The 26,239-nt window shown below is 39.3% G+C and overlaps 1 protein-coding gene across 1 annotated transcript in view; it reads left to right on the top strand.

Annotated features, from left to right (window-relative positions):
• Acoxl (acyl-CoA oxidase like) overlaps positions 1-26,239 on the top strand; it is a 352,250-nt gene that overhangs the window by 212,793 nt on the left and 113,218 nt on the right. Inside the window, 2 exon segments of the mRNA XM_087201767.1 lie at positions 6,567-6,656; positions 25,010-25,119. Coding sequence (XP_087057893.1) covers positions 6,567-6,656; positions 25,010-25,119 — 200 coding nt within the window.

Here is a 26,239-nt window from a genome sequence, read left to right as displayed (position 1 = left end):
GATACTTTCATGATAAAGAGCACCTCAGGAACTTCATGAATACCAAACCAGCACTCCAAAAAATTTTAGACAATACCCTAGGAAAAGACAATGAAGATCACAACCCTAGGAAACCCAGCAGAATGAATCCACTGGGCTTGAAAATTAAATGCAAAGGGGGAAAATCCAACAAAAAGAAAAAGTCATGACAAGGCTTTTAAAACTTTTAACTTCATCTCCCTAATGAGTGTATAATTCAATCTTGTTATTGTACTGATTAGTTTTTTTCTGATTCTAGAGTTCCACACCTTTCTTTATGCTATACTGGCTATTTATCATCTTCTTATGTCTACTTTTTAACTGGGTTGTCTATTAATGAGCTGTAAGAGTTCTTTATATATTCTGGTCATAGGTTATATGCATTGTAAATATGGTCTGTTTAAGGACTACTTTTCATTTTAATGATGTCATTTAAAGTTCTAAATTTTGATGGAATCTCATTTATCAATTTTTTTCTTTTATACATCATGTTTTTTGTATCCTAGGTAGTTCTTGCCTACCCTGCATTCATAAACATTTTCCCTTATAATATCTTCTTAAAGTTTTATACTTTTAGGCTTTCTTATTTAAGTTCATAGATCCCTTCAAGTTATTTTCATGTATGGAAAAAAAAGGTTGAGGTTAATTTTTTATATATGGATACCAGGTGTTCTAGTGCCATTTGCTGAAAACACTATCTCTTCCTCCACTCTTGAATTGAGTTTATATTCTTTGAAATGCTAATGTTAAATAATCTTTCAAAACTCAGTGGACCATATATATGTGGTTCTATTTCTAGATTCTCTGTTTTATTCAAATGATCTATATGTCTTTCCTTACACCAACACTGCCTTGATTACAGTAGCTTTAGAAGAAGTCTTAAAATTAGGTACTAAATGTCTTCCAACACTGTTTTGTTTTTTGTTTTTAACTTTTCTAGGTCCTTTGTACTCCTACATAACTTTTAAATTTCTATATCCAATTCTTCATTTATAACAAGTATACACAGACCTGAATTTTTATATATACCTTGTGTTTTCTAATCCTGCTAAATTCAAGTACAAGTTCTAGGGGCTCCTAGAGATTTCATAGTATTTTCTCTGTAGATGATCATTTCATCTACATATAAAGATTTTGCTTTTACCTTGCCAATCCTATCCTAATTGTGTCATTTTATTGCCAGACTATTTTGGTGGGGCCTAGGTTTCAAAGTTTAATGGATAGATAAAGAGTAAGCATATCTGCCCTTGTTCCCCACCTTAAGGAGAAAGCATTCTATCTTCTCCATTCATATAAGGCATTTTCACTGAAAGTATGGAGTACATGTCTTTAATCTGTTGAGAAGGTTCTGTTCTACTTCTAGTCTCCTGATAGCTTTTACCATGAACAGCTGTAGAACTTGGTCCAATACTTTTTCTCCAACTAGTGACAGGATCATATGGCTTTTTCCTTTCCTCTGTTAAAATGATGACTTTTGGGGGTGGATCTTCCAATGCTGAACCAACACTGCCATTCCTATAACAAAACCACTTTCTACATCCTGCCGGATCTGACTTCTAATAGTTTGTTTTGTTAAACAAATTTCTATCTATGTTCATACTTTTTTCTTCTATTATCTTTATCCACTTTTAGGATTAGCACAATGTTGATTTCCTAAAATGAGGGGAGAGGTGTTCATTTATTTTTTTCTGCTTTAAATATTTGATATAATTTATCAGTTAAAATGTATATGAGCCTGCTGTTGTCATATAGGTAGGTTTTCAAGCTAGGAATATACTTTCTTTAATAGGTGCTATTCAAATTTTATATTTCCTCCAGAGTTAGTTTCATTAATTTGTCTTCCAAGGTACTTCTTAGAAGTTGTCAAATTTATTTCCAAAAAGAGTTTTGTAATATGCTTTCTATATCCTTTTAAATTCTGTAAAATCTGTGGTAATGTCTCCTAGATCTTGGTATCATAATTTAAGAAATATATAATTGATATTGCATAATAAGAAGAAAAGGTCTAATGGAGCAGGGGAATTGGGAGGGTTAGGGGAAAGGAAAGATGGGAAAAGAAAAAATACGAGAAAAGGAAAAATATGGAAACAAAGTCTTTGCAAATAGGGAAGGGTGGAGGGGGTGTACGAAGGGCAAGGGAAGGGGAAAAAAATAAGAACCAAGATACTCATATAATGGTACAAGATCCCAATGATGAATGTAACTGTATTTTATACCGAAAATGTACCAATAAACTTAATGGAAAAAAATGTAATGAAAGATGTTATGTGTACTTACCACAAATTGGTAACCAGGAGCATTTATTAATTACCTAGACTTTAGCCATTTCACAGTGTATATGTACTTAAACACATGCTGTACATATAAAACGTACTATGTTATCTGTCAATTAAAATCTCTTTAAAAAGATAAAAGAAGTAAGAAATGATAAATATTAAAGAAGTAAGATGAGAAGTAAGAAACGAAAATGAAAGAAATAAGGAAACAGATAAGAGAAATGAAAAAGGAGGATCAAGAAAAGAGAAGTGAAAAAAAGGAAATAAAGTGTGGGAAACATGAAAGGAGAAACAGGAAAAGAAAATAAGGTGGGATAACAAGAAAGGAGAAAGAAGAAAAGGGAAGTATCTTATGGGAAAGAAGACAAAAGAAAAGAAAACGGAAGTAGTCTATGGAAAGAAGAAAAGGGAAGTAAGGCATGGGGAGTGGAAAAGAAAAAAGAAAAAGAAGGTAAAGCAGTGATGCAAGAAAGGAGAAACTAGTAAAAGGGAAGTGAGGCAGGAGATGTGAGAGAGGAGGAACAAAGGGAAGTGAGCTAGAGGATCTCAGAAAGGAGGAACCAGAGAAGGGAAGTGAGGTGGGGGCTGGGGACATGAAAGGAGAAAGACAAAAAGGGAAGTAACATACAGGAAACAAGAGAGGAGAAATAAGAGAAGGAAAGTAACCTATGGGAAACAAGAAAAGAGAAGTAAAGTGTGGGAAACAGGAAAGAAGAAATAAGAAAAGGGAGAAAAAGTAGGGGAAGCAAGAAAGGAGAAATCAGGCAAATGAGGTGAGAAAAGAGAAGCCGGAAAAGTAAAGCAAGATGTATGAAATGAGAAATGGGAAGCAAGATAAGGGAAGCATGCAATGAGGAAGGGCAAAAAGGAATTGAAAAATGAGAAGCAGAGAGAGAGAGAGAGAGAGAGAGAACTTGCAGCTGAGTGGTAAGATGCACCCATCAGTACCTGAAGCCAACTAACTCAAAGCCCATGCGTGCCCTTGTTTTCTACAAGGAGGACAGGTAGCTGGACAGTCAAAGGGACTGTAGACAATGAGGTAAGAAGACAGGCATTTTGGATCCCAGCATCAAGCTATCCCAGCAGGAGCTACACAGAGCAGGAGCCTGGGGACTGGATGGAAGGGGAGGGCTGGTGGTGCTCTTGTGCAGATACAGAATCCAAATGCATGGAGCCGTTGACAGCTGCAGAGAGGCCGGGCTCTCAGAGTCAGTGCTGGGTGTCAGGTAGAGGCAGGAGTGGCATGAAGGGAGTCTGGAACAAGATGGAAACAGAGGCCCCAGGAAATTATTGGTTCAGGTCTCTGGAGGCAGGGGCAAGGCTGACTGTCTTATAGTCTAACGAAAGGGAAGGAGTACGAAGGTGGTGGCTGGGCACCTGTTTTATTGGACAGAAGAGTCGGGGCCAGCCTCCCTATGGAGGGAACTTCTGACCACAGACTGGAATGAAGAGAGAGAGTCCCCTGTGGAGATCTGGGAGAGTATCCCAACAGAGGGAACAGCACTGTGAAAACCTGGGGAATTGGGTAACGTGGGCAGAAGAGAGTGGTTAACTTCACTAAACCTCAGCTTTCTCTTCCCCCAAACTGGAGTGATGAGTAGACAAGGAGTAGAAATGCTGCAGTGTGTGAAGTGTCATAGATGGTACTCTCAGTAATGGCTGCCTGCAGTTCTCTTCTACCCAGATCTGCTCTGTTGTTGGCTTCCTGGTCTTTCCCCTCCTTCCCTGTCAATTCCTACCTCTGTCCTTGTGATCACCATGTCCTATCCTAAGCCTTTTTCTTAAGCTTGTTCCTCCTTGGCCACCTATTTTCCGTTTATCTCCCATACTGTGGGGTGGTGGGTGACTTTTTATCCCTTTTTCCTTTTTTTTTTTTTTAGTTTGCCTTTTTGTGGTGTGTATGTATTGGTTTCAATAGTTAATAAAAAACCAAAAAATTTCTTTTAAGTTAAAAAATTTAATTTTACAGAGAGAGACAGAGAGAGAGAGAGAGAATAATTTATTCCCAAGGAACTGGGATCCCTCAATGGCTGCAAGTCACCATTCAGCCACATCTCTACTCATAGATATCACACATGTTGATGGTTTCCTCCTTGCTCTTTCATTTTCAGTTGCCTGCATGCTCCATGAGGGCTATCAGCCTGGCTAACTCCAGCTCTTAGGGGCCACAGAGAGTCAGAATCATTGCACAGTTGTATCTGACTTTCAAATCAGATGAGGAATTCAAAGCAGAGTTCTTTCTTTCACCTAGGAGAGAAGTAAATTCTGTTGCATTTGAAGAGCTAATGTAACATGTTTTATGTTCGTTGGACTCCATGACCTATTCTTTGAGAAACCTGGTATCCATTAGCTGGCTTTGCTGTCCTTTAAGTAGATTCTTTCTCTGGTTGTTTTAAAGCCTTGATTGCCTGCTTTCTGGGGCAATTTCTGAGAACAGCAAAAAACCTGTTGCTCTCTCCTCCACTAGGGGAGAATTGAGCAACACACTCAGAAAAAAATAATCCTTCCTTTCCTCAACATTGTATATTCTGAGTATGAATAGCTGTGCTTTTCAGGTGTAATGGCGTCTTTTCAACACTGAGGTGGTGAAGTTAGTGTTCATCTTTTTCCACACCAGAACTTGAAAGATGATTCCAGAATATTCCAACACAGGCTTGGAACTTCATTTCTTCATCTGCAAAATGAGGACAGTTGTGAGGATAAAAGAACGAAGTAAATAAAATTTGTGTAAAGCCCTCAGCCCTTATCTAGCTTGAAATGATTACTCAAGATATGGTGGGATGAGAAGATGAAAATGAGTCAGCTCTGCCCTTAAAGTGGGGGGAACACCAGGCATGATTCAGTCAGAACCTGTTTTCCTGTGGTTTGCCTAGGAGGCGGGCTTAGCTCTGTGGTTATGGAGTGGGAGGTGGAGAGATGGAGATAAAACTTCTTCAGTTGGAAATGCTACTGATTTATCAGTAAATAAATAGAATCAATTTAATCTTATGGTAAGTAATAAGGATTCTGACAGGTTTGTGGAGATGTCTTTGTTTCTATAAACTACACGTGGCAACATCATGCAACTGAGATGCAGAGGAGAAAAGGGAAGATGGCTGCTTAGAGTTGATTTACAGACTTTTCTGCCTCAGGGCTCAGAGGGCAACAGGACCCCAGGAGTCCAGGCTTCTATGACTCCTGTCCCAATTTTTAGAAGTGAAGCAGATACTCCAGAACTTAAGGGTCCCTAGGGATTCAGATGAGGCTTCAAATACCCTGTGACCACCCTTCTGTGAGCTTCCATGTCCCTGTAGCTTAAAAAATTCAACAGAGGGAAAAAGCTTGTCATTCCCTACTCAGAGCTAACATTCTAACTGCAAATGCCGCAGGGACATTCACTTTTGATATGACCCACAGGCTAGAGTGAGGCACAGAAATGGGTTTGAACAGAGGACAAGGTTCTGGAGATTTTCTGGGGGAGAACAAGTTGCAGGGAGAGTGTGGAGGCTGTGGAAGGGGAAGGGGCTGAGGCCAATGACAAGCTTTGTTTCCTTCATGTTTTGCCTGGATCCAAAACTAGGTTCTCTTGAACAGCCAATTCTTTAGTAAATATGAGGGAACAGCAAACACTTTGAAAAGGAGCAGAGGGTTACTGCCATTAAAATAAAGATTTAGGAAGTAAAACAGAAAAGAAGAGATGGAGGAAGTGGTGAAGGAGGAGGAAGAGGGGCGAAAGAGGAGGAGGAGGAGGAGGAGGAGGAGGAGGAGGAGGAGGAGGAGGAGAAAACTAGCCAAAGTATGAATTTCTGATGTAGAGTTATTGATGATACCAAGATGCAAAGTGGCAGTTTAAGTTTTTGTGTTGTTGTTTAAGAATTTTCATAGGTCTATTTGCCAAGTTTAGAGCAGTTGTATGGGGGAATAGGGGGCATCATTCTCTTGCATAGGGTAGAATTAATCATTAATACCCTGATGTGCGTTAGAATTTATAAGATTCGGAAAATAGGAACAATCAGCGTGATATGTTGAAATCTATTGGAAAAATATGATGTGACTATTTTAAATGTTTTTACTACTAAAGAAGGCAACATCCAGAATAGTATTTGTGGACCGAAAGCTAATGTGATAAATCAAAATTTTCTTAAGTGATTATTCTGAGTAGGAGAAATATGGCTATTTAATTCTTGTCAACATCCTATATTTTTTATTTTCGAAGAAAATGTTAATCCTGTATAATGATGGTATTCCAAATTTAAAATGTGATGCTTTTTTTCTTTATTTCTTCTCCAATAGAGTTATATGATGGAAAACCAAATCTCAGGCTTAAAGTGTGACACCAATGTGTTTGCAACTTTTGAAGGTGACAATGTTGTTTTATCTCAGGTAAGATCCAGCAAATGTTCATTCTTTTTAAACAACATAATTTTCAAGATCAAGAGTTATCCAGGAATCTGAAGTATTTCATATGTTTTATCTTTATCTGATAGATTTAATTGGCAGATATTTTCCTGTTATGCACTTGATATTTGCAGTAGCTGTATGGGGAATTAAAATATTTCTCTCTTAACTCATCTTTGACATCGAATTATATCTTTTGGTTTAAGAAAAACCAAAAAAGAGTCAGATTCTTCTACTTGGAAGGTTCTTCCAAGTGTATGTAAGTCCCTAAAATGAACAGACTAAAGATATGAAAAGTCAGTTTACAAAAGGAGAATGATGGATCAACTTCACTGGTGACCAAAGTAATACATATTAGAGCACAATAAAAAACTATTTTTTCTCTATCAAATTGACTTATGTTTGAATGCATGATGAAGTCCTATTGGACTATATATAATTCCACTTCTGGAACTCTATCCCAAGGTAACAATCCTAAATACAACAGCAACAAAAAAACCCCACAAAACTACTTTAAGGCACAAACATTCTCACTAGTACATTATTTATTGTAGCAATAATGCTAGAATCTAAATTTTCAACAATAGCAAAATGATTATGTAAATCATGTTCTGACCACTCAGTGGGAAATTATATAGCCTTTAAAATTGTACTTGCAAAGAGTTCTGTTTACAATAGAAATGAAAACTTATGGTAACAAAAAATAATACAAAATTGTATATAAAATGTGATCCCAGTTTTGTTTTTTTAAAAAAGAATAGGGACTTCTAGTCTACTGAGATGAGAGTTCCATTCTCCTTAGATTCTTCTTTTAACAGTGGACATAACATAGCAAACAAAAAGGAGAGCCTTTCAAAAAGGGAAAGGAAAAAGGCAGCTGCCCAGGGGGCTCAGAACTTGAGGAATGAAATGGTGTTAATTTCTCTGGGTTTCCTTTTTGCCTCGCATGTGTCCCATTTAGTGTATATATGTATATCTCTGAATTTCTAAGGAATATGGACAAAATATGCTCCAAAGAAAAGCCTGCTTTCCCTAGCTGAAGGAATATGAGGATGGTGGACTAATAGCAGAGCACTTTGTGGCAATATCCATCCTATACTTGTTAGACACACACACACACGTAAACACATGCACACACACGCACACACACTGCTACACACATACACCCTGACCTTGGCCAAACCACTCCCACCCCCAATCTGTGATTTCAGCAGTTTAGGAAGTACCTAATTTTCCATATCAGCCCTGACTCAGTGAAGTAGGCAGAACTGGTATAGCATCCCATTTCCCTACACAGTAGTGTTGGTGGGGCTAAGCAGAGATATTCTTCTATCTAGTGCTCGATCTCTCCCATTAGAGTAGTGTCATTAGGGCCTATAGTGAACTAAGCCTCCATATCCACTAGTAAGATGATGTAAGGTGAAGCTAATCATCATTATACTTCAACTACATATCCTGGTAACAGCAGGGTTCTTACCAATACTTGATATTAATTAGACTAAACCAGGATATGTGAGTATGGGGTAATCAATATTTTCCATTCTTCCTACCCTGGTGTCAGAGGGCCCAAAGAAGAGCTGAAACTTTATGCCCATGTGGTAATAAACCAAGGCAATGCAAAATAGAGCTAGTGAACATTTTAATGTCTTTCCCCCTAAAGGAGTCAGGTGGGAAACTGAGCCTCTGCACCACTAGTCATCAATAGAATGAAGTAGTATGAGGTTCATTCCATTTCCCTCTTCCCTGGTTTTAATAGGAGCCCTTAGGGAGCTGAGCCTCCATCATCACCTACCAGCAAAAAGGGGCATAATGAGGTGATGGAAATGGGGCTAATTGTCACTCTGCCTCCTCATTTCCCTTCTCATATCATCAGGGCCAAGAGAGAGTTGAATTTTACTACACTTGCCTGCTACAAAACAGTGTGAGTCAGTGCTTTATTTTTTCTAGGGTAGTGTTGGCGAGAATCAGCTGAAAGATAAACATATTTACCTTCTAGGATGTTTTGCTGCATCTCAAGATTAAATAGGATCTCATAATGTAATACTCAAATACCCTGGATAATATTTTAAAACACTGACTCATCATCCAAAGAACTTAGGAAAATGACAAATCAAATGAGAAAATAAACAGATGCTGACACTGAGATGAATCAGATGTTGGAATAGTATCATAAGAATTTTAAAGTACCCATAATAAAAATGTTTCAATGATAATTACAACTGCACTTGAAACAAATAAAACCAATAGAAAAACTGCAAAGAAACAGAGGAATAAGAAGGGACTAAGAACAAATTATACAGTAGAAAAATACAATAAGTGAAATAGCAAACCTGCAGAATGACTCCAATAATAGAGCAGAGAAGACAGAAAATGGAATCAGTGATCTTAAGGGCAGGTCAATAGAATTTATCAAATCTGACCAACTGAATTTCAGGGAAATGTGTCACCTCAGCCTGCATGGCTGAAGGGTTCACGGAGTGAAAAATAATGGTGAGAGATTAAGAAAGACAAAGAGATATAATAAGGTATAGGTGGGTGGAGCCAGGTGGAGCTCTTAATTCCACATGGGAGGAAAAGACCAGCAAGCAAATGGCTGCACGTTTATTTATAGTGGTAGAGATAAAAGGGGCTGGTCTGTAATGAGAGCCAGGAGAGAAGCTAAGGTCTACAGGACATCATGCTTGGTTTTCTAGTGAATGGGTGGGGAGAAAAACAGTCCTCTTCTGGGCCAGGCCTTGCTCCACCACACCCTCTTGTCACCTGTTATCCTCCTGTGGGGCCCTGCCTCATCCACAGGAAGAGGCGAGTTTGGCCTGGCCATAGTGATCTACAGCGCATGGCTCCCAGCATTATGTAACAATAACAAGAGAGGTAGCATTTGTATCATCACATTCTCAGAATGAGAGGAAAGAGTGAAAGAGAATGAAGGTATTCTTAAGAAAATAATGGCTGAAAATATCCAAGATTTGTTGAAAGATATACAGCTACAGATCCAAGACATTGTGTGACCTCCAAATAGGAAAAACTCAAAGAAATTCACCACAAGACACACTGTAATTAAACTTCTCAAAACATAAGTCAAAGAAAGATCTGGAAAGGAGGGTGGAAGGGGGAAGCATTATTTACAAGAGAACATAGATTCAAGTGACAGCAGATTTCTCCATCAGAAACCATGGAGGTCAGAAGGAAGTAGCACAACATTTTCAAGTAATTTAATAAAAGAACATTGAAAATAAATTCTATATATAATGAAAATATCTTTCTAGATGAAGGAGGAAATAAAGATATTGTCAGACAAAGAAAAACCAAGAGAGCTTGTAGGTAACAAATATTCTCTCAAAAACTGATTAAGGGAAGTTCTTTAGACAGGAAAAAAAATGATAGTGGAAGAGGCCTTAGAACTTCAAAAGTGAAAGAGGAATGTTGAAATAGCTAAAATAGGGATGAATATGATACGTGTACCTCAGTTCATGAATTTAATTCATTCCACGATTCTGGGGAAGATGGCCACAGGTGTGTTCATTACCCAGTTGGAATTCACAAACGGGAGCAAAATTTTGCTGAACACTTCTGTTCATGAACCAAATTATTCACAAAGAAATGCACCCATGAACCAAGGTATTACTATTCATAATTGAGGTTTATGAACTATAGTTGATGTTTGGCACAATTATAACACCTTTATTGTACTGCTCAATTTATATGGAAGGAATACTTCAGACAATTATATTTTTTAAATGAGGATGGTAAAAGGACCTAAATAGAAGATTTCAGAGAGCAAAAAAGAGGGAGGGAGAAAGAGAGAGAGAGAGAGAGAGAGAGAGAGAGAGAGAGAGAGAGAACATAACTCCTAATTGCAGACTTTAACACTCTCAGCTTTTGACAGAAATACTAGACAAAAAATCAGAAAGGATGTGGAGGAATTGAGCAACCCAATTGAGCAAAAGGATCTAATTAACATATATAGAATAAACCACCTAACAAGAGAATAATGCATGCTTTTCAAGCACTAATGAAACTTTCACAAAGCTAGATATTTTGGATCATAAAATGAACCTCTACAAACTTAAAAGGATAAAAATGATACAGAAGGTATTTTCTGACCATAATAGAATGAAAGTAGAAATCACCAAGAGAAAGACACATCTTGTATCTCCAAATATTTAGAATTTAAGCCACACTTGAATAATTCTTAAGTTAAAATTGAAGTCTTAAAAAACCTTAAAAAATAGAATGTTTCATTTGCAAATATGTTGTTCACATCTGTTGGTTATTTCTGATTAGTTTCTGGAGGATGAAAAGTATGAAATGAAATTGATCTTAAATTCACAAGTCAACCTTTGTGTCCATAGATGGAGGTGGAATTGTTTCTCCTAGATGACTCTGGAAAGATGCTAGGTCACGGGGACTGAAAGCAGGAAAGACATTGGGGCAAAGAGAGAGACTTTTCCATAAAGGCCTGCCTAACAGCAGGACACCCTTCCCACCTCAGAGCACTTGTCCATCACATTAGCATCCATCACAGCTCCTCATGTGCTTACAAGCAAGTCCTAAGAGTGCTTACAAGCAAGTCCTGGTAGGACTTGTTCTCCTGTATTAAGAGATTGGGACCCCTGATTACCTGCACTTAGTGTTAGGTAGAGGGTCTGCCTGCCTGCTTGCCCTCAGCTCACACTCCTAAGAAACCTGTTGAGATGCCTTGCTGTACCAGAGTTTTAAGGCTGCCTGACATATGAAGACACTGCCAGGAAAGCTAGTGCTGGCTTCTTCAGTGGTCAACCTAACATTCCTCTTGTATGTTGGAATCTGCAGCCTTAGGGAAGCTACCCATCTCTGCACTGAATTCTGCATTGATTCTCCTAGATGAAGCAGAGACAGAGGAATAGCAGGAGATTAGGGGACAGAAAATGGGCAGTTTCACATTTCTCACAATCTTAAGGATACTATCTCGTGATTAAGGAGATGTGCTTTCAAGTTTCTGCAACCTTATCATTTCCCTTTAAGTAAGATGGAATGTTTTCTGACCCTCATTATTTCCTGGGGCAGAGGTGGTCGACCCTTGGTGAAATTTAATTACACCCTCCACCAAATCCAGTTACTACCCACACCCATGAAATCCCATTATAACTTTCTTTTGCTTCATTAGAGATACACCAAGACAGGTCCCTTCCTAATCCATTCTGGCAGATTTCTTAAAGAATGTTAGTCAGAGGCTCTGCATATATCATTCATTACTGGGCAATGCAAATATGCAAGAATACAAATGACCTGTATTTAACTTGGTTCAGCATCATGCAGGGATATCCTCTCCTTGTCTGTCCAGCGTGGCCTCTGTTGTAGAGACTTCTATCTCAAAGCTACTGTTAGCAAGATGCGTGCTTGCTCATTGGAAGCTTGGCAGAGACACCATCAAGCCTGACATTCTGAAAGGCAAAGAATATTTCTCCAAGAAAATAAGCACTGGGTTGTTTTAGTGTCAGGTTGCAGTGGGAAGACATGAGAACAAACCTTTTGTACTTTTGTTTAAAATACTGGACCTTAAACTTAGACAATATGTGGTATGGGATGGGCCAGTCCTTTCCTGCTGGGGATACAGAGGCCAGTCTCTCTTCCCTGATAGATGCTGAGCTGTGCTGTGGGCAGGTCTGCTGCTGTGTCCTGTATTAGTAGTGGGGCATCAGCCATTGATCTTTTGAAGCTTTTCGAGTTTCTATTAAATTTGAACTGAGGGGAAGGGAAAAAAATAACAAGTCATCATCTGTTTTCCTACAAGAAACCTGATTCCTTATGGATTTTAGACCCCCGGGGGCATTTTGTCAAGGATATTCAGAGAAGGAACAACTAAACATCATCAGATATACATATCATATAATATATGATACACATATCATCAGTGTATATATATATATATATATATATATATATATATATAATTTTTTTGGTTTTCTTATTTCCAGTTTTTACAATAAAAAATTTTAAGCAGACATTTCAAGGCAAAAGTTGAAAGACATACAGTAGACATTGGTGACCTTCACCTTGTGTCATCACAAAAACACTTTTTCATATTAAAAATTTTCATTCTCTCCATCTATGCCTGTGTGTATGCACATGTGCAAAACTATTGGAAAGTGTATTGCAGACATCAAAACACCTTATCCCTAAGAACTTTGACATTCATTTTCTAAAATTAAAGACCTTTTCTTATAAAACTACACTATCATCATACCTTAGAAAATGGAGAATAATTCCATAGTATTATTTAATAGGGATGATAAGACACTTAAGGAAAGACCAACAGTGTGAAAAAGTAGGAGTAAGATAAACAAACAGAACAATTGGCTCTAGCAGAAGGAAAACAAAAATAAAAACAAAATCTAATTAGCAGTTCTAGGGATGTGTGATGATATCACATCTGGAAAGCAAGAACAGCCTTCTATGAAGAATGAGCATTCAGGGAACCATAAAGTAGTTTAAAGACACACTTGAAAAATAAAAAATCTAATCTAAGGGGTGAAGGATGAATTTGACAAAATTTTCCAGAGTGGAGAGCAGGAAGACCAAGGGAAAAGAAATAAAAGAAAAAGGATATGAAATATGGATGACTAGTTGACAAATATTTTCTCCCATTCTATGGGCTGTCTCTTCACTTTGTTGATTTGTTTTTCTTTTTGCTTTTCAGAAGCTTTTTATTTGATGTAATTTCATTTCTTTATTTTTGTTCTTGTCCTCTGTGCTTTGGGATTATATAAAAAAGTCATTTCTTATACTAATGCCTCAAAGTGTTTTCCCTACATTTTCTTCTAGTAGTTTTATAGTTTCAAGGCTTATGTTTAGATTTTTGACCATTCTGAGTTGGTTTTTGTTCAGGGTGAGATTTGCAGGTCAAATTATTCCTGTTTGCATTTGGTATGATTCTATGTATAGGAAAGCCTAAAGAGTCCACTCACCAAAGGACTATTAGAACTCATAAATTAATTCAGTAAAGTTTCAAGATACAAAATTAACATGAAAATATCAGTAACATTTTACACTCTTTCATGAGAAAGAAACCCCATTAACAATAACTTTAAAATGTGATGGGTAGGAATAAATTTAAATAGGAAGTGAAAGATCTCTACCTTGAAAATTATAAAATATTATGAAAGAAATTGAAGATGACATTAGAAAAAATGGAAAAGATGCTTGTGTTCATTGATTAGGAAGAATTTGTATTGTTAAAATATCCATACTACTCAAAATGATTTACAGATTCAAAGTGATCCTCATCAAAATATCAATGATGTTCTTCACAGAACTAGAACAAACAATGCTAAAATTTGTATAGAAACATGACATCCTGAAAAGCAATCTTGAGCAAAGCTGGAGGCTTCACAATACCTGATTTCAAGACATACAGTCAACAAAACAGCATGGTACTAGCATAAAAATAGGCGCAGAAGTGAATTCAGATCCAGAAATAAACCCTTGCATGTACAGCCAACAACCTATATTGAAGGATAACTTTTTCAATAAGTTGAAAACTGGATACCCACATATAGTTGTAATTAAGAATTCAAGACATGTATACTTTCTGGAGCTAGCCCAAGAGTAATGTGTGTAAAGAAATACCTGGATAGTAGCAATGTGCAGACCCAGAAAACAATTAGTCCAAATTAAGATAGGAAGGCAGAAGGATCAAAAGAATGACTTTGAGAAGGAAGTGGTTTCTGTAAAACAAAAAGCATGATTAAGAAGCAGGAAGATTTCAGTGATATGTTGGAAAAGGCATATGTTTCTTCTTGAAACAAGAGAAAGAAAATCCCATTAAGACTAGGAAAAATAGAACTGCTTACAAATAGCATGCTTCAACTACAGGGCAAATCTAAAGCACAACATGAGAATCTACTTGACCTTGATACTTGGTCGGCTCTCCTTAAAAGTCAAACAAAAACTACTGAAAAATGATTGTTTCTAAAATGAAATATTGAGGCAAAGGATTGGGCAGGAGATTCTTTAAGAACATTTAATATGGTTTTCAATTTTAAAAGTCAAATATACTTAAAACCATTAAAATATTTCCCCTCTCTTATAAAAAGTGGGGGAAGAGAAGTAATGAGGATTGACTGAGACAGAAAGGCCTTTCTGAGAGAACAAAGGCCAGTGGATCGCACACACTCGCCCTCATCATCCAGCCCTGACGTTCTCTGCTTCCCACCCGTGGGGAGAATTCCAAATTCTCCCTCAGACAAGTCAGACACCAGTGCTAGAATTGTGATCCTGAGACCCATCCAGGTTTCACAAGGGGTGAGGACTGGACCTTGGCCTGAAGATCTCAGGCTCCCTCTGCTCCAGGAGGAACCAGACAGTAAACCAGAAAGAAGAGAAAGAACAGTCTCACTGGGCTACCAGCCCTCGGGGTGTAGGTGAGCCCCAGTGATCACAGGAATGCATGTTTCTCCTTCTAGCATCTCAACATTTCCACCCAATTACCACAAAAATCAGAGGTAAAGTTTGTGTGGTAATAAGAGGTAAAATTGTGTGGCCATGGAGCATTAGTTTTAAAGGGCTGTGATCTTGATAACAACACAGTGTATTCCAGACAGTGACTGGGCTGTGGGTCACACAGCTCTGCTATCCTAGAAGATTGGCTGCCCTCCTTTCCTGTGGGCTTCCTGGAGGACTGAAGCCCTGCCTGACCCAGCAGAACCAGAAGATAATAGCTAAAGAGACCTTCTCTGAGACCTACAGAAAAGATGTATCATCCAGAATGACCCATGATGATAGCAAGAGAAATTACGGAGATGCAAAAGGTGTGCAAAATGAACCCAGAAAGGCAGGCACATGCCTGGCTAATGAAGACTTGGAAGGCCATGGGGAGAAGGGCAGCCAGGATGTGTGTAGTACGAAGTTCAGGTCTCTGAGCCAAGGTAATTGTATTGAAAATGTGAGAGGAGGAGGGCTTGAAGATCTGTTTTGGAGAGTACAGTTGATATGAAGTATTTCCCACATGTGATCATTCATTTTGGAAATTTAGAGGAAAGAGCCTAAAGGAAAGTATACATCTATCTGGGAGAATAGTTAAACAAAAGGGGATAAAACAAGAGAATCAGCACTGGAAAAATAATATAATGACAGCATTCAGTAAATATCTTACAATAACTCTCAGTGTCATTGGCCTTAACTCCCCATTCAGAAGACAGATTGGCAGATTGGATCTAAAAACAAAATGCAGTCAAATGTTGCTTACAAAAGAGACTCCTCATCCAAAAGGAAGCACATAGACTGAAAGTGAAAAGATAGAAAAACAATTCTCCATGCAATTAGAGCACAACATATCAAAATCTACAGGGCACATTTAATGTACACATTAAAAGAATTGAGTGATCTCAAATAATAATGTAACCATGCTTCTAAAGGTCCTATAAAAACAACTACAATCCAAATCTGAAACTAGTAGAAAGCAAGAAATTATAACAATCAGAGTAGAAATTAATGAATCGAGACTAAAATAAATAAAGATGAGTGAATCAGCATTGGTTCTTTGAAAGGATAAACAAGATTGATAAACCCTTAGCCAAACTTACCAAAAAGCGGGGTGTGTGGGGGAGTCAATATAAGTGCAATTAGAAATGAAAGAACTGAAATCACAACAGACATAGTTGAAATCCAGAGGATTGTAAGAAACTATTTTGAAAACTTATATCCCAGTAAATTGGAGAATCTGGAAGAAATGGAGAAATTACTAGACACATACGAATTACTGAGATTGAACTAAAGGGATATAGAAATGTTGAATAGATCAATAATAGGCAATGAAACAGAGACAGTAATTGAAAATAACCTATTAACTCAGACAAGCCAAGGGCCTGATGGATTTATGGCAGAATTTTACCAGAACTTTAGGGAAGATCTAATGCCAATATTCCTCAAACTTTTCCATGAAACTGAAAGGGAAGAAGTACTACCAAACTGATTCCTGGAAGCTAGCATTAGCCTGGCACCAAAACCAGACAAGGACTTATGGAAAAAAGAAAACTACGGACCAATCTCCTTAATGAACATGGATGCAAAAATCCTCAACAAGATACCAGCAAACAATGCAGTAAATTGTTCAAAAGATAATACATCATGACCAAGTTGTTTCACCTAAGGGATGCAAGGATGGGTTAACATGTAAATCGGTAAATGTAATATATCAAGTAAACAGAAGCAAGGACAAAAATCACATGATCATTTCAAGTGATGCAGAAAAGGTCTTTGACAAAATCCAATATCCATTCATGATAAAAAAAACACAACACCCTGATGAAACAGGTGTAGAAGGACCTAGTCTCAAATGGATAAAAGCCATTTATGACAAACCCTCTGCCAACATCATACTAAAAGAGTAACAATTGAAAACATTTCCTCTAAAATCAGGAGCAAGACAAGTGTGTCCCTTCTCACCACTCCTATTTAATATAGTACTCAAAAGTTTAGCCAGAGCAATCAGGCAAGAGAACAAACAACAAAAGAGAAATGTATAGGAAAGTAAAAAGTCAGACGCTGAGGATTTTGCAAAGTTGATCAAGGTAGTCCAAACAGACATTTTGTTTTTCTCTTTCTAAATCCACTGACCCATATGCAAAGCTGGCACTAGTTTTTTCAAAACCAGATGTTTCATCATCTAAATATTTAAAGCTCCCGTCAAGGATTCCATGTATGAGCTTTGGAGAAAAGGAGCCTTCTAAATGTGGGCCACTTGTTTATCTTTACTTTTCTGCTCCCCAGAGTGATGCCTTAATTTTCTGTACAGATTCTGAGTTTTGCAATGATTTTGACTTTAGCATTATTGTCCAAATTGGTGTCCCTAAGTTCTTGACTTGAAAGTGTTAATTGTATATTTTAATTTTGATGGTTATCTAAACAGAAATAGTCTAAGTGGAGTGTGTAAATCATTTAGATGACAACTATATAATCAGGGACTGGCAAGGGTTTTCAGCCTTTGTGTTTGCCCGGGTGTTACCCCCTTATTCTTGGGGGAGATGTTGCAGGATCCCCAATGGATGCCTCAAGCCATGTATAGTTCCGAACCCTCAATATATAGTGTTTGTTCCTACATATATGCATGTATGATAAAGTTTAATTTATATATTAGACGTATTAAGAGATTAACAACAATGACTAATAATAAAATGGAACAACTATAAAAATATAATGCAATAAATGTTATTTAAACTTATGGACTATTTATTTTTGGAATTCCCCATTTAATGTTTTGGGGCCACAATTGCTCATGGGTAACTAAAACCTTAAAAAGTGAAACAGTGGATGGGGGTACGTAGTGTATTTATAAACTCTTTGGCACCAAATAACATCATCTTGATCATCAGGAGCCAATAAGGAAAGAAATGTTATGTTTTGTATAATTTTAAAATATGTTTTGCCACGGGTTGCTGTGATGTGCTGCTGGAAGGGACCTCGCAGGTGCAGAGTGGGATTGCGGGACAGAGGCCCCTGCCCCCGCCTGCACAGCCAAGGCCATAACCCACTCTGAGGAGCCCCCACGGCTGGGGAAGCCAAGTTCATGCTGCGGGGTGCAGCCTGCCACATGCTATTAGGGCTGTTGATCTGAATCTCGTTGGTTTTGTAGTTTTGCTTGTATTTAATTTCATAGTTTATAGTTGAACAAGAGCTATAAACATAAGGTGTTTATATCTAGTTTTGTATTTGAACATGTTTAAGGAACATTATAATTTGAAACAACTTAAGCCAACATTGGGGGAGGATTTTCTTTTTTCCATCAGAAGGGGTTTCTACATTACTCAAGTTCCAGAGAACTCCCTTGGTATCCTTTTCTAATGTTCTCTTCATTGCTGTTTATTTATTTCATTTCAGATTTAAAACTTCACTTACTTTCTCTTTTCAATTAAGGAAAAGTACACAAGTAATATCTTTTGCAGGACAGTGTGGTGGTGTTGTGATTATGGCCAGGCTTGGGTGTTGGGGTGGGTGGGGGCTGACATGTGTTTTGCTGGAAGTAAGGGGGTGGCGGAGGAAGAAGCCAGGAGAGGAGGGGATGGGTATGGAAACCGTGCTGGTGGAGGTGTGCATGTGAGCTCTGGGGAGTTCTACGGAACTCAATTGCTCCTGGCTACCAACCAGGGCACATTAGCAACAAGGCTAAGACAATCAGAACACCTCTCATCCTGCATAGTGACCCCCAATGCTGGCTCAGTGGCCCCTCTACCCTTTAGGTCTGACTCTACCTGGAGGGCAGAGTCACTGGACTGGATCTCCTCATCAGGGTCTCAGGGCACCTGTTACAGGTGCTGGGAAGAACTTGCAGCTGGACCCTCTTGGGTCCCCTTGGCCAGGCCAGGCCAGGATCCCCATGCCTTAGCTTTGATTGAACAGATGGCTGGGGATGAGTACTGGGCATTTTCCACCCCTTTAGTGGAAGAAGGTTCAGACCAGAAGTTAAGGTCTGTGGGCCCTGGGTACGGCTGCATCAGCAGCAGCATTGGCCAGTGCTGTGTGCTCCTGAGTGGCCTCTATGGTGCAGGGTGATCTGGCTGACCACAGGTGGCCCACTCATTGGAGTGGACGACAGGAAAGACAGGCTGAGGGTCAAGGGCACACTCCCAGCTCCTCATACCTCAAGCATGGGATCCTCAGATGGGGCCTATACCAGGGTCACCAAATCAGTGGCCTTCTGGGCCAGAAAGGGACCATAGCTCTGCAGCAGGGCCACAAGCACAATGGGAACTGAGAGAGACAGAGGGCCCTCATCCCCTCTAGAGGGGCCAGCAGCAGCTGCTCAGCTCCCAGTGGCAGCTGCTTAGGGGGACAGGGCTCTAGACTCCCCCAAATTTCTAATTTTTCAAAAGAAGGTGAGCACACTATTTTTAATGTGAATGGCTGAGAGGAGAGGGCAAAACAGAATACTCTGTGGGGAAGACTACAGAGCCGGGACTGAGAGTGAATCTCAAAAATTTCCTTCCTTAGGTCCAGTACATTCCTGGGAGTTTGCCTGTAGCGACCAGAAGTCCTGCATGGACTCCAAGGGTCTCCGAGGAGGGGCACTGGAGGAAGAATCCATGTTTAGGACAAGAGGGTAGCCTCTCAGTTTGACAGCCAGGCTCTCTGCTTCCCCCACAGTAATTGTAACGTCCTGGGCTTTGCCTCTAAGTTAGAGCCTCTCTGCTTGTGCAATGGGGGTGGGGGCAGCACCTGCCCCTCCTGGGTTTGTAAATACCCCAGTAGGCCACTCAGCACACAGTAGGGATGCAATTTAAGCAACATCGTAGCCATTAGATTATGAGCCCCATGTTCTCCCCCACCCCACCAGCTTTGGCTTCTATCTGATGAACAAGTTCATTTCCAGATCCCAGAGCTGGAGCCCCTCCTTCACATGCATCAGCCCAGGAGGGCTCCAGGCAGGGCTGTTGTGTGCAGCTGAGGTGGACTCTGAGAGCCAGGTCTGTGGCAGAGGACTCATGTAATATGGTCTGGGTATGTGGATGAGGGGGAGGGGGAGAGGACAAGAAAACCAAGGAGGGACAGAGGTGCTGGGAGACTCCCTGTAATGCACTAGTGCACCACCACCCCCAGCCTCCAAATTTGGGGTGTGAAACCACAGCTGTCTTGTCATCTGTACACATTATAACACTGGGTTCTCTTTCCTTCCTGTCTGCCCAGCATATCATGGGTCCTTGCATTTTTTTGTACCCCCAGTGCTGGGCACAAAGCCTGACATACAGTAGGTACAGTTTTAAGTGTGGAATTATTAAGAGCATGGACTCCAGGTTTAAATCCTAGCTCATCCACTTTCTGGCTATGCTGTGTGACCCTGGCAACATGCTTAATATCTCTCTCTCCCTCTCTCCCTCTCTCCCTCTCACCCTCTTCCTCTCCTCTCATATCATCTAGTTAAATATTTTCAAAGACACCTTGCTTTAGTGAGATGCCCAGCTCCTCAGAGAAGTAGAAAGCCAACATGTTTGGTAGACAATCACACCCACTTTGTCTTTCCCAGGTCTATGCACCCCTGGGCGACCCCTAAACCACCCTTCAGGAACCTAGGTTTGCCTGATATAGCAAATGAAAATATAAGACAAAAGGTACATTCATATTCAAGGTAAACAACAAATAATTTCTTAGTGTAAGTATGTTCCATGCAATATTTGGGTGCCTAAATCTTAACAGTGTCTTGTGTTTCTTTTTTCTTTTCTTTTTCTTTTTCTTTTTTTGGTACTGGGAATTGAACTCAGGACCTCGCACTTGCAAGGCAGGCAGCGGCACCACTGAGCTAAATCCTCTTGAGCTAAATCCTCAGCCCTGTCTTGTGTTTTCTATGACAACCTCATTGGAACCCCTAGGACCAGGGCCAATTTCCTCAGTGAGACCTCTGTGGTGGCACAGGCTCTGGGCTCAGAAAGGCCCCTGCTGGATTCCTGCTCTGGTGTCACCATCTTAAAATTCTTAATAACTTTTGGACAAAGGGTCTGCCTCATTGTCATTTTGCCCGGGGTCCTCAATCACATAGCTAGTCCTGCCTCAGGCAGAGTCCTCAGAGCATGACTTGGGCCCCTGATGTCATGGTACTGCCATGATGGGTGACTCCATTACCCTGCTTGGTGCAGGTCCTAGTGCGGCCCTCTTGCCTTGCTCCTCCTTGATGCAGAATGCTTATCTGGTAGTTTTTTCTTAGGAATCGTACTTTTCCATTCCATTTGGCTCTAAGTGTTTCTGCCTTGGCAGGAAACACTACTTGTTAGGCTTTTTAATTCAAGTTTCAGTGTACCTGGCATAAATCAGTGAAATACTTGGTGTGCAGAAATGCTGGTTGTTTCATAGATGCCTTGCAAAGCAATTTGACCTAAAAAATAACTTTCATTGGTGTTACATAATCGGTCTTGCATGATGCATATGATACTTTTTATAAATGGATGTTTCTAACGTCATCATTCCACACAATTGCTCACACATAGTTTCCAAATACTGGCTGTAGATTAACTTGATTTCTCCTGCACATGGGATCTTTTTTAAAAGAAAAGAGCATTGCTTTTCTGATTGCTCAATCACCCCAGAGTTCTCTTAAGAAAGACTTCCTGAGCAGTTGTACAGGAAAAGTAAAGTACTCACACTTAGCACTAGAGACCAGTGTAAGTGGCCATAGAAACACCACTCACAACCATCTAGAAAGAAATCGTATCACAAGTTGTCTTAGGGAAACCTGGTACAGGTAAATAGCAGGTGTGCATGAGGATGTAATCATTTATATTGCAAAACTAATGTCTACATTTATAAAAAGGATCTACCATGAGGTCCATCTAAAATAATGACATCTCTACTGCAGCTAGAAGATTCAATGAGTAAAAATGATCTTGAATTTTTCTGGCTTTGAAAATCACTATTTTATCCAACAGATTTCTTTTAGGGAGATTCTACAGAATGGCTAGAGAAAACCCTTACGTTTTACTTTAATTGCACAACTTGTGAATCTATGATTATTTTAAAATAGAAAGTTAAAAAACATGTACATTGTAAATTATAATATATTCAGGAACATATCTATGAAGTAAAAACAGACACAGCCTTATTGTACGCTGAGTATACTAGGTGCCCGATCTACCTTTGCCACCTCAGTAATTTGTCAAATACAGTACCCAATCTCCAAATCTCATGAGAGCTGATAGCTTCCATCATTCAATCTTTTGCTGAAAGGGTGGGCAGCAGCGGCAGAAAAAGAAGAAGAAAGGAAGCAAGAAGAGGAAGAGGAAGAAGGAGGAGGAGGAGAAGAAAGAGGAAGAGGAGGAGGAGGTGGAGGACAGGAAAATAATCTCATTTTATAAAGCATGTTGATTTGTCTCATGACTCAGATAAGGAGGAAAGACTCCAAATGGGATATCTGCTTTTGTGGTATTACCAGGACCCAATTTCTCACTCTCTTCTCTTAAATTTAGCACTGGAACATGATTATTTTTTTTTCACTTTGTAAGGTATCCCTTGGTTTTATTTTAACTTAACCCTTGCGAATACTTCACAAAAATACACATACAGAAGAAAATAAAACTATACAGTCCGACTAAATATCCAGCCCAGCAGATACGAGTAGTCAGAAGGAACATGATTATTGTATCATCCTAATTTTAATTCTAGTTAATGATTTAATTTTTCCAATTTAATTTGATTAAATAAAAAAGGTGGAAACGGCGACAAAGTCGAAGGAAGTTAGGGACTGAACACACTAGATGAGATATTGAAACAGGGAGGGAACTTATTTATTCATCCACTCATCCAAGAATTTCTCCTCAACTGTGACTCTGTCACCAGTTGCCTGGTGGGGTAAAGGACACCTCGGACCCCTTGGCGCTTACATTCCAGACGGCAGGGGGCGCACATCGGGAGACAAGCTGTGCTCTGTGTCCTCTAGCGGCGATGCGTGCAATGGAGAAAAATAAAGCAAGAGAAAATAGGGAAGGTGGGGGTCAGGAAAAGCAATTGTTTCATACTTGGAATTATGTCATTTTTTTAGCTAGAGGGAGATAGAGTTTGAGTCACCGTAAATTTAATAGATTAGCAAGAACCAAATGAGGCAAATATTAATTTAGTGATTTCTCAGTGAAGCTGAACTTGACTGCTGTATCATTTTCATTTTAATCCTAAAGTCAGTTCATTCTTCCCATTGTTGGCAGTGTTCGATTTTCACACTTACATTGTATAGCAGCAGCTTTGAAAATGTTCATGTTCTTTGACCCATATCCAGCAATTCTGTGTCTCACTAGATCTAATGCATTATAGGTAGATATTTTATAAGAGTCCCTTTACTACCCTAAAATGAAATCTTGGATCATAGAACCTATCTAAAGTCATGATTTCAAAAATGCAGGGTAATACTTCAAGGAAAGTAATTTATAATAAAGCAAAGTCAAAACCATAGTAAGACATGCCAGGGCCTACATCTATACACAGAATACCATGGCAGCCTCAAATGTAGACTGAGGCCCAGGCTTAAGGACTGGTCACAACTGGGAGCACTTCAGATTTCCATGGCAATGAGAAAGGAGAGAATGGTTGAGTCACTGTGCACTGGCCTAAAGTACTTCTCCTTTAAAGAGGGCAGAGGAGGTTAATCCTTTCATAGGCCTGGCACATGAGAACCTGACAATTTGGTATAATTGAGTCAGGCTCTGGGCTCTCCTAACCTGCGTGCATCAGCCTTTGACAGGAGGGTATAGCACCATCCTCTCCTGGTTGACACTGTCCCATGCATTACACACCTGGCTCTGCCCACTGATGCTAACAAAACTCCCCCAGGCAAAGATGCCTTGGTATGTCTTCAGCATCCCTTTCAGGTGCAGGGTGGCCTTCTTTAAGAATTCCTACATTCAAGTACACAGGGATTTATTCCCAGGTAATTTGAAAAGGACAATGTTATTTGTTTGAATATATTGATTTCAGGGTTATTCTGATAGTGTAGAATTGGAAACAACCTAAGTAGCTTAATGAATGGAAATATTTAATTATTATGATTTACCCAAATGAAGAATATTATACAGCCATCAAACATATAAATAGAATCTGATCAATATGAACCAAAAATATCACTGATGATATACTGTTGAATGAAAATATATATAGCACTTGATGTGACCTAAATAAAAACTTGTATGATGTGAAACAAAGAAGGAATATTCTAAAGCTGATAGGTGAAAGAAAAGCTCTCTATTGATTAGTAACAAATCACCCGAAAACTTAGGGCCTCAGGACAACAACAATTTGTTAGCCTGTGATTCTGTAGGCCAGCAATTTGGGCCAGCCCCACTCCTGCTGTGGAGATAAGGAAGGTGGCGGGGCGGGGGCGGGGGGGGGGGGATTGAGTCGGGCCACAATGGCCTCACTCACATATTTAGCACTTGTTGCAAATCCTCAGCAGAGCTTCCCTCTGCAGAGGGTGAGCCACAGACATCTTTGAAGAAACCTGGAAAAGTATGCAGGATTTTAGGTTCAAATTATGACTTTAAAGTTGCAGAGGGTAGAGATCGATAGATTGCTTTATTTACACATTTTAGTATGATTCCTCCAAGGAAGGCAAGTGGGTTCCATCTGATGCATCAACTGAATCCTGTTCCCAGGCGCAGTGTTTGAGGAAGGGGAGAGAGAGCAGGAAGTAGATAATGAGTTAGAAGTCAGCCACAGGAGAGATGAGGTAAACACCACACCTTTATCATGGGAACTGGAGGCTGGAATGGGGTCTTGCACTTGATTTCTTCTGAGAAGTTTGATAATAGTAAATAAACCTTAACTATCTGCAATGTTGAAAGACTCCTTACATTTCTGAGATATGGCTGATGTGTAATAAACTCTCCATACAGGTTGTAGCTCGGGAACTGCTGGCTCAATACACCAAGCACCAGGAAGAAAAACCCCTCTTTGACCTGCTCCAGAACTGGGCTGCATCTGTGGGTGACAAGCTGAGAACCAGGTACAGACTGCTCAGAGGATCACAGTCACCTGCCATCAGTATCTTATTATTGAGCCTAAGTTTATAGAGACTTGCCATGGTGTGATTTTGCTCTTGTTTGAAATTTTTAATATCTGGTAGTATAGGCAAAAAATAGTGAATATGCCACGCATGGTGGTACACACCTGTAATTCCAGCCCTATAGAAGGCTAAGGCAGGGACGATTGCAAATTTGAGCCCAGTCTGGGCAACTTAGTGACTTAGTGAGATCCTGTCACAAAATAGATTTTAAAGGGTCTCAGTGTGAAGGTCCGGAGTTCAATCCCTAGTACCACACACACATATATAAAAAAGTAAGTATGTAAAATTACTGTTCATGCACCCACTATACTGGCCAACATGCCCCTGTTTGAAAATTTTAATATCTGTTATGTACAAAAAGTACTGAATATATAAAATTAATGTTCATACACCCACTGCACAACTTGCCAACTAAAACAATTTCACCTAGAAGTGGAATTGCTCTGTTGTGGAGTATTCCAATGTTCAACTTTATTAGATGGTGCCAAAGTATTTTTTCAAGGTGGTAATACAAATCTACAGAATCATCTGTTCTGTAGATCCAGACTCCTTAATTTTTGTCAGTGTAATAATAAAAATGATCTCACCAAGATTATAAATTGCAGTTCCTTTGGGGCTAGAGATGTGCCTCAGTGGCGCCGTGTCTGCCTGGCAAGCACAAGGTCCTGAATTCGATTCCCAGTATTGGAAAAAAATTTGCAGTTTCTGTATTAAAGGAGATTATGATTTCATTTCTATTTTCCACTTGCATTTCCTGTTTATGAAATGCCTGGTGTGTTTTATGCCCCACCCCTCTGTTCTGTGTATTTGTGTCTTATTTTTAATGATTTTTAGGGGGGTTTTGTCCTTTCTTATTATACATACTACAATTATCTTTTCCAAGTTCATGGCTTCTCTTACACTTTATGGTATCTTTTGATGAAGACAAATTTTTTTTCCCCATTAACTTTATCGGTACATTTTAGGTATATAATACAGTTACATTCATCATTGGGATCTTGTACCATTACATGAGTCTCTTGGTTCTTATTTTTTTCCCCCTTCCCTTGCCCTCCCTTCA

Source organism: Heterocephalus glaber, unplaced genomic scaffold (assembly GCF_053883595.1).
Source record: "Heterocephalus glaber isolate CG9 unplaced genomic scaffold, H.glaber_assembly_v1.0 deba00000470, whole genome shotgun sequence".
NCBI lineage: Eukaryota > Metazoa > Chordata > Mammalia > Rodentia > Bathyergidae > Heterocephalus > Heterocephalus glaber.
Note: the sequence above shows the minus strand (reverse complement) of the source record. Positions and strands in the feature narration are given on the sequence as shown.